At 42.5% G+C, this 13,727-nt stretch overlaps 1 protein-coding gene across 1 annotated transcript in view; it reads left to right on the top strand.

Annotated features, from left to right (window-relative positions):
• NUP160 (nucleoporin 160) overlaps positions 1 to 3,244 on the top strand; it is a 43,075-nt gene extending 39,831 nt beyond the window's left edge. Inside the window, exons 34-36 of the mRNA XM_043912133.1 lie at positions 777 to 902; positions 1,486 to 1,590; positions 2,274 to 3,244. Of these exons, the coding sequence (XP_043768068.1) occupies positions 777 to 902; positions 1,486 to 1,590; positions 2,274 to 2,363 (321 nt within the window). The 3' untranslated portion in view covers positions 2,364 to 3,244. The remainder of the gene's footprint in view (positions 1 to 776; positions 903 to 1,485; positions 1,591 to 2,273) is intronic.
• Positions 3,245 to 13,727: the final 10,483 nt, after the last annotated feature.

Raw genomic sequence — 13,727 nt, 5'->3', positions numbered from 1 at the left:
ATCAAAATTGGGTTCTTGGGCCACCTGCATTAAATTATTTGGATGGGAGGCTTCTTTGAAATATTTGATTCTTGGGTTCCATCCAAGACTTCCAGAATCAAATTACCTGGAGTTAACATCTAGGATACACATTTTTAACAAGGTCCTAATTTGATTTGATGCATGCCTAAATTTGAGGACTACTGTTTCTGATATACATTGGGAGGAATAGGAAAAAAAGAATACAAAGCTTAAAATCGAGAAAGTTAATCTGTTTTCTTAAGTTAGAAAGTAGAGAAGGCAGCTAAGTTGGTAATGGCTAAGACTGTGATCAAATCAGAATATAGAAAGCATAATTGGGGTAGTTAGGAGAACCGTCCTAACTGAGGCTGTATTCATTTCTCTGTCACCCTGAGTTTAATACAAATATAATTCAAGCATTGAAAGCTGGTGATTCTTCTTAAAATTAATGTGACTATATTGTCTCTGGTACTCAGCATTTCTGGGAAGCTTTGTTGACTTTTACTGCTGTCAAAACAAAGTAGGACAGAATGAAAATGTGTCTTAGATTATAGAACAGGTGAAGAAGGCCACTTAACAGAAAGGGCCTCGCAAGGTGCCCAGAGGTAACTAGGCTCTTAGGAATCCAACCCTCATCCCAAGATAAGCAAACCATGGTGTTTGTCTATTTATAAATAAAAGTATAAATGCCAGGGAATCAGACACTCAACATCCTTTGGTCAGTGCCCAGGTTAGATGGAAACAGGTAAAGATTTTTGACCACTGACTTTTTACAGAAAGTTGATGCAGCTGAGTTGCTCCGTCTGTACTTAAACTATGACCTTTTAGAAGAAGCTGTGGAGTTGGTTTCAGAATATGTGGACGCTGTACTGGGAAAAGGACATCAGTACTTTGGAATTGAGGTAGGCTTGTCTCCACATTTCTTTGAATTCTGTATTATCACACTTTCTTTTTCCAAAGGTTTTTCCAGATAACTTGAATTTAAATTTCAGACTGGAAACAGTGTCATTCATTAACAATTTAGAGAAGAGTTTTGTTGTTTATCCTTAATTGGCCTTAGGCCTGCTTTAAGATAAAAGATGACATGAATTTTAAAATATGCATTTGAGGGACTTCCCTGCTGGCCCAGTGGTTAAGACTCTGAGCTCCCAATGCAGGGGGCCCAGGTTCGATTCCTGGTCAGGGAACTAGATCCCACATGCTGCAACTAAGACCTGGTGCAGCCAAATAAATGAATAAATATTTTTAAAAATAAATAAAATATGCATTTGATTTAACTAAGAAAAGGCCTAGTTCCCCAGTTGAAAAGAGTTGGGGGGAGGGGTCCGATCATGTACCTATGTGCACACGTGTGTGTGCATGCGTGTACACACAATTTCTTGTGAAAAAAGCGTTTCATGTTACTGAATCCTGTGGAAGTAACCACCCGGAAGAAAGGGTCCACTTTTCAGATTTTCTTCAAACAGTAGATATTTTTCCTTTCAGTTCCCACTGTCCGCCACGGCTCCAATGGTGTGGCTCCCATACTCTGCCATTGATCAGCTTCTCCAGGCTCTGGGAGAGAACACTGCCAACAGTCACAACATCGCGGTGAGTAAGTCCTCTCCTGAGGCACCTTAGATTATGTAAGTCTTTGCACTAGCAGCTGCAAAGCCTGCTCTTTTGGTTCTCAGGGATTATGAGGGGGCCGAAGCCATTCATTGCCCGTCACATGCTGCCCAGTCCCTTTATGAAAAAGTGAAAGTGAAGTCACTCAGTCATGTCCTGACTCTGCGACCCCATGGATCATAGCCTTCCAGGCTCCTCCATCCATGAGATTTCCCAGGCAAGAATACTGGAGTGGGTTGCCATTTCCTTCTCCAGGGGATCTTCCCAACCGAGGGATCGAACCTGGGTCTCCCAGATTGCAGGCAGACTCTCCACCGTCTGAGCCACCAGGGAATTCCACCCCTTTATGAAATGATTAGTTAAATCACATACAAGCTTTCTGGTCCTGGGACGGGAGCTAATAAAGCTTTTATTAAAAATACTGGTATGATTTGCATATTTAGAAATTCATGAAGAAAACAAGTTTGGAGTATTGTATATAATAGAAAAGTCCAGTTTTAGCAATGGAGCCACACAGCAGACTCCTATACTGAACAGTGATTAAATGAAACACAGTGGCTAACAGCTTTATCAGGGGACATCTGGTTGGTGACATCAAAGTGATAACTGTAGTCTTTTTCAGTCCTTGACCTATTCTCTAACAGTTCCCTCCTTTTCCCCTGCAGCTGTCCCAGAAGATACTTGACAAATTGGAGGACTACCAGCAAAAAGTTGATAAGGCAACACGGGATTTGCTGTATCGTCGGAACTTGTGACCTAAACAGTTGCCCAGGCTTTGTAACCGCTTGGTGCCTCTTCGGGCTTGAGACTTTACCCTACGGGAAACCTGTACTCTGGGCCGGTTTTCATACCTATAAATGATGTGTACAACCGTCCAGTCTGCATTCTGCACAGGGGAGAAGGGCAGATGAGTCACAGGACCTGTGCTTGCTGGTGGTGCTAACACACAAGTTTCTGGGTTTCAACCTTGGTCTCAGATAGCTGCTTTTTTATATGATTCACAAGCTTTTTTAGAGTTATATTTTTTTAAACTACCGAAGACATTCTTTATCTGCAAATTAAACCCCACCTTCACTTTCCAAAATAGCTGAGGGCTGTTGGTTTGTTGTAGCTGACCACCAAAAGCAGTCAGTGCAAATCCTTCCATTCTTCCCGATCGCTTTTTGTATATCAATGGAATTATTTTGGTCCAGAACTGACATGTATTTTCTGTATTGCAGACAGAGGCTAATGATTTTACGTACTCTTTTCATTATTTATTGTGGAGTTTTTTTTTTATGACCTTCAATAAAGTAGTAAATAATTTTCCTAGATTAACCCCAACATGATGACCAGCTGTTAAGGAAGATATCTTGAATCTGGTTCTGAGGCTAAAGTGGAATAAACTCTTAGCTAAGAAAAAATTGAAAGTTTGTCATCTATAAAAATAATATTTTCCAGGTAAATTCCATTAACTGCTATGATTTATGATAATCAAGCTGGACTTGATCATATAGGTAGTCTAATAATGTATTGGACCAAAATATAAACTCTCCTGGTCAGATTTAGAGGCATTCATGGCCACAAATTTGGGGAAACATGAAAAAATAAACTCTTGAATTTTATTCTGTATATTAAAATTTATCTTTTAAGGAAACTATCTGTATAGTACTTGCTTGTATGCCCTTTGACCTTTCTTGAGTTTCTCATAAGCATTTAATTTTTATACTGTCAATATCATATTTATATTATATATTTTAAATAACAATGTGAGTTTCCCTGTGGTACTGTTATTGTAGATATTGCGATATATGGTTCTTTTTTCCCGTCATCTCTACCATGATTAATGTGAAGTGTTTGATGCAGTTACGGGCTGCAAGTGGCCTTGCCCTCCCAACTCCATAAATGTGTGACTTCCGGTTGTAGCACAAAATACATTTTGACCTGTATATACATATATAACCAAGAGAAAGCTTTCTCACTTATTATATTTTCATGAGTGACTAATGGATGATAACCTGCAGTCTGAAAACTATCAAACCCTGTTGTAACCATTTCTGGAGGAGGAGAAGTAGCTCAAGACTGGCCCTGTTCCAGAAAGCTGCTCATTTGTATAGTTGATCAAAGCAGTGGTTTCCATGGTATCAGTTCATAAGACACTGACCACCTCTTCTGTCCATTTTCTTCTACCTTCCTCACTTTGATTTCTAACCAGAGCAGAAAGAAGGTGCGCACAGTCTTTTTTCACTTCACCTTTCACATCACTTTTGAGTCTGCAGTTTTGTTTTCTGGACCATGTGATGTATTAATAGCATTATCTTTCCTTGTTTCTTCCAGCTCTGACAAGTTTCTGATTATAAATTTTTATTAAAAGGACTCCCTTCCCTTTTAGTACTTAACCACCATTAAATACCAGGGGGTAAAGAACCCACCTTTCAACGCAGGAGACATAAGAGACGTGGGTTCAATCCTTCAGTCAGGAAGAGCCCGTGGAGGAGGGCAAGGCAACCCACTCCAGTGTTCTTGCCTGGAGAATCCCATGGACAGAGGAGCCTGGTGAGCTACGGTCCATGGGGTCTCAAAGAGATGGACATGACTGAAGCCACTTGGCATAGTATGCACCATTAAACATGCGACTCTTGAAAGAAAACTTCATAGTTCTTAAAAAATTTAACAAAATGTGACAAATAAGGTTACACTTTTCCAGCCTGTGACAATAAAAGCAAGCATCATTTCTATTAATAATAGAAAATATATATAACACACAGTTTCGTACTAACCGTTCTTTTTGTGATCTAACAAAGCTGATTTGTTCTACAAAACTGTCCATCAGTGAACACATTCTAGGTAACAGTTAACCTAATTTACGTCAACCTGATTAATACTTCTTTTTTTCTGCTAGAACACAGTATATATTATAGAAAGGTCTAAAATTTCTTTTACTCTTTAGAGCTCTTTGTACCTGAAAACAAAGATAGTCCTGTATTACTTTTAATATAATCAGTAGCTCATCATTAACCCTAAGCCACAAGAATATACCTGTGTCTGCTTAGAACACCATCATCAAAAGATCAATTTATTGCTCACATGACCTCTGCCGGTTTCTATAGACTAAAAGGTATTTCTTCCAGTAAATGAGTCTTCGTGATTTAAATGAACTTCCATGGAACACATAAGGTCAAATAATGTGATATAACAAAAAATATATTTGGTCTTTGTCCCCATTCCTGGCAAATAGCTTATAAATCCTTGAGAAACCCTGAGTGAAAGAAATCTTTGTTATGCTAATAAGGTGACTCTGAATGGGGCCTTAGATAGCTTCAGGATGGGGATAGTCCCTAGGAAGATCCATCCTGTGACGGTGAACATGGGGTTAAAACTTTGGGCCAGCCCAACCTTCCCCTTTCTGCCCAACAGCCAGCCTTTCAGCATAGGTGGTGATGGAACACGTTATTTATTTTCTGAAGCTGTCACAGTGAGTCCCCAGTCATTTACTGACCCATGGATTCTGTGTGGTAGCCACGCAGCTTCTCTACAAATACTGCCCTCACTCTGGCCAGTCCCCCTCGCTTTGTCTCTTCATGTGAATGTTCTTTGGCTACCTCAATGGAAACACAGACCAGTTTCCTCCTCATCCTCTGAATCCAAGTGACAGTAAGATTATTTACTTTCTAGGTGTATGCAGTTAAAATGCCCAGTTCAGATACGTGAAACATCAGTGCATGCTAGTGACTTTTGAGAGGAGTCATGTTTGAATGCTGGTTGATGGGGGTAGGGTGAAATTCAGACATGCAGATATAACTCAGGTTTCCAGGGGAACCAGGCAGAGAGAAAAACAAGTCTTATATATGAGTGGAATTGCACAATTTAGTTTTGCCATGGAGATAATTTCCACAGAGTAGGAAAGGTAGAAAGTTAGGGTTATTACAGGGATCATTCAGGAGAGAAAAATGTATTTTTTGGAAGCAGAAAAATCTTCAAAACTCGTTTCCTTACTTTTGATGTTTAGCAGATGCTCCAGGGTAATCACGGGCTTTGGAGTTTGGGGAAGAGGCATGGGAAATGGCCCAGGTGACCCCTGACTCCATACTCTGCTCCTTCATCCTTCCCTCCCTTCTCCCTTCCAGCAAAACAGACACTTAAAGCCAACGTCAGAGTTGCTCAATGCATCTCAATAGTGTGCGCTATTTCTGAGGTTGCCCTGCCATAGAGGGCAGTCACCTTTGCTAGGTGAGACCATAATGAAAGCCAAACACTTCCCACGGGCTTTTGAAAGATGATGCTTGTTTGATGATGTTCGGTAGCCTAAAAACGATCTGTTTCTCGTTTCCTTCAACAAAGTCTAGTTTTTCCTTCAATGATTTTGCACAAAAAATAAAATTTTCATGAAAATATTTTGACCAAGATAAAATTAAAGGGATCTCTTTAGTTTTCCTTCTACCACCACACACGAGGTTCCATCAAAGCTAGGCACAAAGAGTAGCTTGGGTGGTTTCTAAAATTCCTACATATCCCCTCCTTCTCTGATTCTAGCCAGCTCTGCATTCATTTTGCTTTCTCTTATCCCCACTAGCTTCGTGTTTATTTAGAACTTGAAAACACTGCTGTGTTTCATATACTCTAAAGCAAGCATATGATAGGTACCATTTATTGAAGGCCTGCTGAGTGCTGTGTGTACAGTTTTAGGACATTTGCAAACATCTCTTTTAATCTTGCCAGCATCCTTTGAGAGAGAGACAACCCCATGTTTATAAACAAAGCAAAGGTCAGCAGCGTAAAGCCTCTTGCCCTGGCTTCTGCTGCCGGTGCACAGTGTAGACAGGACTTGAACGCAGGTTTCCTGACTCTGCTCCTAGATGTTGACTGCCTGTGTCCTGTCCCAACCAACACAGGTCTCTGAGCCCCTCGGGCTTGCTTGTATTTCCCAGTGGCCTCAATTCCAGAATGGCGGGGTTCACTCTGGTGACATCCACCTCTGTATGAGAGTGTTCCTTTCCCTTTTTCCCTTTTGCTTAAGCAAAGGAAGCTGCTAGAGGAGAGTCTGAGCCCTTGATCATCCATAACTGCTCACTTCAGTTCAGTTCAGTCACTCAATCGTGTCTGACTCTTCGCAACCCCAGGGACTGCAGCACGCCAGGCTTCCCCATCCATCACCAACTCCCCGGAGCTTACTCAAACTCTTGTCCTTTGAGTCGGTGATGCCATCCAACCATCTCATCCTCTGTCATCCCCTTCTCCCACCTTCAATCTTTCCCAGCATCAGGGTCTTTTCAAATGCGTCAGTTCTTCCCATCAGGTGGCCAAAGGATTGGAGTTTCAGCTTCCGCATCAGTCCTTTCAATGAATATTCAGGACTGATTTCCTTTAGGATGGACTGGTTGGGTCTCCTTGCAGTCCAAGGGACTCTCAAGAGTCTTCTCCAACACTACAGTTCAAAAGCATCAATTCTTTGATAATCAGCTCTCTTTACAGTCCAACTCTCACATCCATACACGACTACTAGAAATAGTAGTCACAGCTTTGACTAGACGGATCTTTGTCAGCAAAGTAATGTCCGTGCCTTTTAACATACTGTCTAGGTTGGTCATAGCTTTTCTTTCAAGGAGCAAGCGTCTTTTAATTTCATGGCTGCAGTCACCATCTGCAGTGATTTTGGAGCCCCAAAATTAAAAGTCTCTCACTGTTTCCATTGTTTCCCCATCTATTTGCCATGAAGTGATGGGACCAGATGCCATGATCTTAATTTTCTGAATGTTGAGTTTTAAGCCAACTTTTTCATTCTCCTCTTTCACCTTCATCAAGAGGCTCTTTGGTTTTCTTCACTTAACTGCTCACTTATAAATAAAATGAGGGCTTCCCTGGTGGCTCAGCTGGTAAAGAATCTGCCTCCAATGTGGGTTACCTGGGTTGGGAAGATCCCCTAAAGAAGGGAACGGCTACCCACTCCAGTACTCTGGCTTGGAGAATTCCATGGACTGTATAGTCCACGGGGTCACAAAGAGTCAGACATGACTGAGTGACGTTCACTTTCACAACCTCCTGGAAAGACTGGACCAGGGGGACTGGAGATTAAGTTGAGTCACAGTGGCCAGTAAGCCAATCAACCACGACTGTGTAATCAAGTGAAAACCAGACAGCAGGACTGAACAGAACGTCCTGGGCTGAGAACACAATGTGCTCGGAGGGAGACGTGCTGACTTCACAGAGCAGCAATATGGGAACTCTCTGCTCCCTCTCAGACCTCACCTGGTATCCTTTATAGTAAAACGGAAATCCTAACTGGAGTGCTTTCCTGAGTTCCATGAATGGTTCTAGAGAATTATAAAATTTGAGGGAGTTGTGGAAACCTCATTATGTAACCAACCAGAAGTGTGGGTGGCATGGGGGTCTCCCTTGAAACTGACCTCTAATGTAGGGGCAGTTCTGGGGACACCAAGGCTTCCCTGGTGGCTCAGTTGGTAAAGAAGCTGCTTGCAATGCAAGAGACCTGGGTTTGATCCCTGGGTCGAGAAGATCCCCTAGAGGAGGGCAGGGCAACCCACTCCAGTATTCTTGCCTGGAGAATCCCATGGACAGAGGAACCTGGCGGGCTACAGTCCATGGGGTTGCAAAGAGTCGGACACAACTGAATGACTAACACTGCTTTCTGAGACACTGAGCACTTAAACCTGTGGTGTCTGATGCCAGGTCCTAGGGGTTATCCTCAGAATTGAATTGCTCAAGACATGCTCAGTTGGAATGGATTGTTGACCTAAAACTAATATTCTGCCCCGTTATTTTTCCATCAAAGATGAGTTTATTCTGAAGCATCAGAGAATTGGCAATACAGGATCTTGCAACTTTGGCAAGCCACATGCAAGTTCCCTCAGGGCAAGGGAAGTAGCTGCTTTTTTTGAGGGAGTGGGGCTATGCTGGGTCTTAGTTGCAACACAGGGGATCTTAAGTTGTCCCACGTAGGATCTAGTTCCCTGACCAGGGATGGAACCCATGCCCACTGCATTGGGAGAGCAGAGTTTCAACCACTGGACCACTAGGAAGACCCCGTAGCTGCTTTTCTAAAGAAGTTGGGAGAACTATAGTAAATAGAGAGCACAGGGCTTTTCATTGGATGAGTCCTTACCAGGAAAGAAGAGGAATCTTCTTCCTATTGGGATACCATCACAGGGTGTGATAGCTTCCTGTCCTGGTCTCTACTTAATTGACATTTCTGTTTATAAATTTTTTTATATAATAAAACTTAGATGAATAAACACAACCCTAAAACTTTATTCTATGCTTCTGAAGCTGGGCTGGCTGAAGCACAAGCTGGAATCAAGACTGCTGGGAGAAATATCAATAACCTCAGATATGCAGATGACACCACCCTTATGACAGAAAGTGAAGAGCTAAAGAGCCACTTGATGAAAGTGAAGGAGGGAGAAAAAAAAGAAAGTGAAAGAGGAGACTGAAAAAGTTGGCTTAAAATTCAACATTCAGAAAACTAAGATCATGGCATCCAGTCACATCCCTTCATGGCAAATAGATGGGGAAACAATGGAAACAGTGAGAGACTTTATTTTGGGGGGCTCCAAAATCACTGCAGATGGTGACAGCCATGAAATTAAAAGATGCTTGCTCCTTGGAAGAAAAGCTATAACCAACCTAGATGGCATATTAAAAAGCAGAGACATTATTTTGCCAACAAAGGTCCATCTAGTCAAAGCTATGGTTTTCCCAGTAGTCGTGTATGGATATGAGAGCTGGACTATAAAGCTGAGTGCCGAAGAATTGATGCTTTTGAACTGTGGTGTTGGAGAAGGCTCTTGAGATTCACTTGGACTGCAAGGAGATCCAACCAGTCCACACTAAAGGAAATCAGTCCTGAATATTCATTGGATATTCATTGGAATATTCATTTAGCTGAAGCTAAAACTTAAATACTTTGGCCACCTCATGGGAAGAACTGACGCATTTGAAAAGACCCTGATGCTGGGAAAGATTGAAGGTGGGAGGAGAAGGGGATGACAGAGGATGGGATGATTGGATGGCATCACCGACTTGATGGACATGAGTTTGAGTAAACTTCTGGAGTTGGTGATGGACAGGGAAGCCTGGTGTGCTGCAGTCCATGGGGTCGCAAAGAGTCGGATATGACTGAACGACTGAACTGAAATGAAATGAACTGAAGCTGGGACACCTCTATGCACAGTCCCTCTCTGCAGCATACCTCTTGTGGAAGTTCCAACAGCTAGAGTTTTAATATGGATTAGGAAGGTCAGCTTTTAAAACTAAATCAGGGGCTTCCCTGGTGGCACAGTGGAAAGAATCTACCAATGCAGGGGACATGGGTTCCAATCCCTGTTCCGGGAAGATCCCACAGGCCACGGAGCAATTAAGCCTGTACACCACAACTATTGAGCCACAGCTACTGAAGCCTGTGTGCCCTAGAGCCTGTGCTCTGCAACAAGAGAAGCCACTGCAGTGAGAATTCCCTGCACCACAATGAAGAGTAGCCCCTGCTCACAGCAACGGGAGAAAGCCCATATGCAGCAATGAAGACCCAGTGCATACCACATTTTTTTTTAATTATTAATAAAAAAGAAATAACATCAAATACAGAGTAAGGAATCGCCCACCAATTGTGATAATGGGTATTTTACTTGTCAAATGTAAATCCTGATAATTTGATTTTACTGAAACAATATCATCACCACAACCAAAATATCCTCAGTAATTCCTGAGGTGGTTATGCCCTTGGAGATCAAGGATCAGGCCTGATTTTTCTTTAAAGGGAGTAACTCTATGTTTATGCACTCTGTGAGGACATAGTCAAACCTTCCTGTAAAAAGCCAGATAATAAGTAGTTTAGGATTTGTGGTCTACACAGGTCTCTTTCACATATTCTTGTTTGTTTAACCCTTTAAAAAGTAAACCTGATTAAGCATGGTTCACCCATCCCTAGTTCAGATCCTGATACCTTCATGAGTGCCTGCCTACTAAGTCGCTTCAGTCACGTCCCACTCTTTGTAACCCTACCGACTATAGCCCACCAGGCTCCTCTGTCCATGGGATTCTCCAGGTAAGAATACTGGAGTGGGTTGTCATTTTCCTGACCAAAGCCTTGAACCCACATCTCTCATACCTGCATGGGCAGGTAGGTTCTTTACACCACCAGGGAATCCCCTCTCCCCCTCCGAATACCACCTGTGAGGCCCAAAACAGCAAAATATGTCTCTAAAAGCAGTGGTTCTCAACCCTGGCTAAGCATTCAAATTATCTAAAGAGCTTTTTAAAGGAAAATTGGTATCAGCCCTGCATTTCCACCACTGATCCAGATTCTTACATTGCTTTAATGTTCTCTGGATCAGGGATCCCCAGCCTTCCGATCACAGGCCTGTCTGGGTCTGTGGACTGTGAGGAACCAGGCCGTACAGCCAGGGGTGAGCAGCCGGTGAGTAAAGGCAGCTTTATCTGTATCTGCAGCCACGGCCTCCTATGGCTATTACCACCTGAGCTCTGCCTCCTGGCCGATCAGCAGCAGCATTCAGATTCTCATAGGAAAGCAAAACATACTGCACTTGAATCATCCTAAACCATCCCCACCTCTGGACAGGCAGGGTTAAGAACCCTAGTTACAAACAGTAACAGCTACCTCCAGAATTGGCAATTTCCCCCAAGGAAAACAGCCTTTCACATTTCTATGCATTGTGGTTTAATTCATATTCTCAACCTGGTTCCAGCTAGTTTTATAATGGGATCTGGACATTTGTATAAACAAAATTACCTCATTAATGTTAGCAATAGCTACCAAACAGCCTCCCTGATGGTCCAGTGGTGGGGAGTCTGCCTGCCAACACAGGGGACAAAGATTCAATCCTTGGTCTGGGAGGATCCCATGTGCCAAGAGACAGCCAGGCCTACCACCTGTCCACAACTACCGAAGCCCGCTTGCCCTACAGCCCGTACTCCACAAGAAGTCATTGGAATGAGAAGCCCATGCACTGCAACTAGAGAGTAACCCCCCACTTGTCACAACTAAAGAAAGCCCGCATGCAGTATGGAAGATCCAGGGCAGCCAAAGATAATTAATTAAAAAATAATGATATTAGCTACTATATAATAATTGCTTATTTTGTTCCTGGCCCAATGCAAAGAGCTTAAAATTATGATTAACAACCCTATGAGTACTAACACATTTTAACAGTTACAAAAGCAAGTTTAGGGATGCTAAGAAAAGTCTAGCAATTATATCTGGAAGGTGCTACATCCAAATGTTTGGCTTCAAAACTCCGATGTACAACTACCACATTTCAGTGTTTCTCTTAAGAAATAAATGAGAAATAAACCAGAAAATTGGTGGCAGGGACTTTCCCGGCAGTCCAGCAGCTAAGGCTCTGCACTCCCCATTCAGGGGGCACAGGTTTGATCCCTGGTCAGGGAACTAAAATCCCACACACCACAACGAAGCCCTCACTCCACAATGAAGAGCCCTGCAGGTGCAATGAAGATCCAGTGCAGCCAAAATAATAATAATCAATAAACTTTGGTGACAGCTTCACAACAGCATATTCCCCTGCTTCTAGCTGTTAATTTTTCAGAAGTTTTGGGAGTCTAACTTCAAGACACTCTAATCCAGTTATTCCTCCCATAGGCAAGGGGGGAAAAAAGTGCTACTTATGTCAAGTTTTCATATATTCATGTGCTATATTCATTCAAAAACTCTGAGCGCTTATGTTCCAGAAAGTACATTTCAACCCAGGGAACAAAACATACGAGTCACTGCTTTCATGGCTTTTGTACTGAACAACCAATCCAAGGGTTCATCTATAAATGAGGAATATGATCTAGAAATTAGAAATAACCATATAGATATCTATCCTATATGGTTATTGTGAAAATCAAATGTTAATTCTACACATAAACTGGTTACATGGTATGTCACACATTAAGTGTTCGATGTTACAAATTATTAGTGTATGCCCCAGCAAGAATTGAGTGGCCCTTGGGCTTCCGTGGTGGCTCAGAGGGTAAAGTGTCTGCTTGAAATGCGGGAGACCCAAGTTTGATCCCTGGGTCAGGAAGATCCCCTGGAGAAGGAAATGGCAACCCACTCCAGTATCCTTGCCTGGAGAATCCCATGGATGGAGGAGCCTGGTAGGCTACAGTCCACGGGGTCGCAGAGTTGGACACGACTGAGTGACTTCACTAGGGATATAAAAACATATACCACTGTAATTCTTCAGTTCTGTTCAGTCGTGTTGGACTCTTTGTGACCCCATGGACTGCAGCACACCAGGCTTCCATGACCAACTCCCAGAGCTTGCTCAAACTCATGTCCATCAAGTCTGTGATGCCATCCAACCATCTCATTCTCTGTCATCCCCTGTCATCCCCTTCCCCTCCTGCCTTCAATCTTGCCCAGCATCAGGGGCTTTTCCAGTGAGTCAGTTCTCCACATCAAGTGACCAAAGTATACCAGCTTCAGCTTCAGCATCAGCCCTTCCAATGACTATTCAGTGTTGATTTCCTTTAAGATTGACAGGTTTGATCTTGCTGTCCAAGGGACTCTCAAGAGTCTCCTTTGATCTCCTTGCTGTCCAAAGGGCTCTCAAGAGTCTTCTCTAATTTGTAACATTGAGGACTTATTATGTGTGAGGTACCATATAAGCAGTTCATATGTAGGACTGCATTTGATTTTCACAACCTTACAGGATAGATATCTATACCATTATTTCTAATTTATAGATCTTATTCCTCTTTTATAGATGAACCCTGGATTTCTTAAACTCAATGGTAGGTTAAGTGCTGGTGAGGAACTCAGCCTTGAGATAAAAAGATTCAGAGATGTAACCCCTGCAATGGGTCTTAAGGAAGGAAAACAATTTTGCCTGGTGATGCAGTAGTTACTCCAGCTAGCCCGGGCAGGGGAGAAAAGAGTGCTAAAGAAAGATTAAACCTAATAAAGCGACTAGATTGGGAAAGTTCCTGAAACCCATCGCAAAAATTTAGGCTCTTTCCTCCTATGCAGTGCGTCAAGTGATTTTTTTTCAGCTGATAAGCAACAATATGAGGCATCATCTTTGTGCTCCAAGAAAAATTTTACAAAACCATAAGAGACCCACTATTTTACTTAGTGTTCAATGTTAGACCCAAAGTAAACC

The sequence above is a fragment of the Cervus elaphus genome, chromosome 1 (assembly GCF_910594005.1).
Source record: "Cervus elaphus chromosome 1, mCerEla1.1, whole genome shotgun sequence".
Taxonomy (NCBI): domain Eukaryota; kingdom Metazoa; phylum Chordata; class Mammalia; order Artiodactyla; family Cervidae; genus Cervus; species Cervus elaphus.
This window is presented reverse-complemented; position numbering and strand designations above follow the sequence as displayed.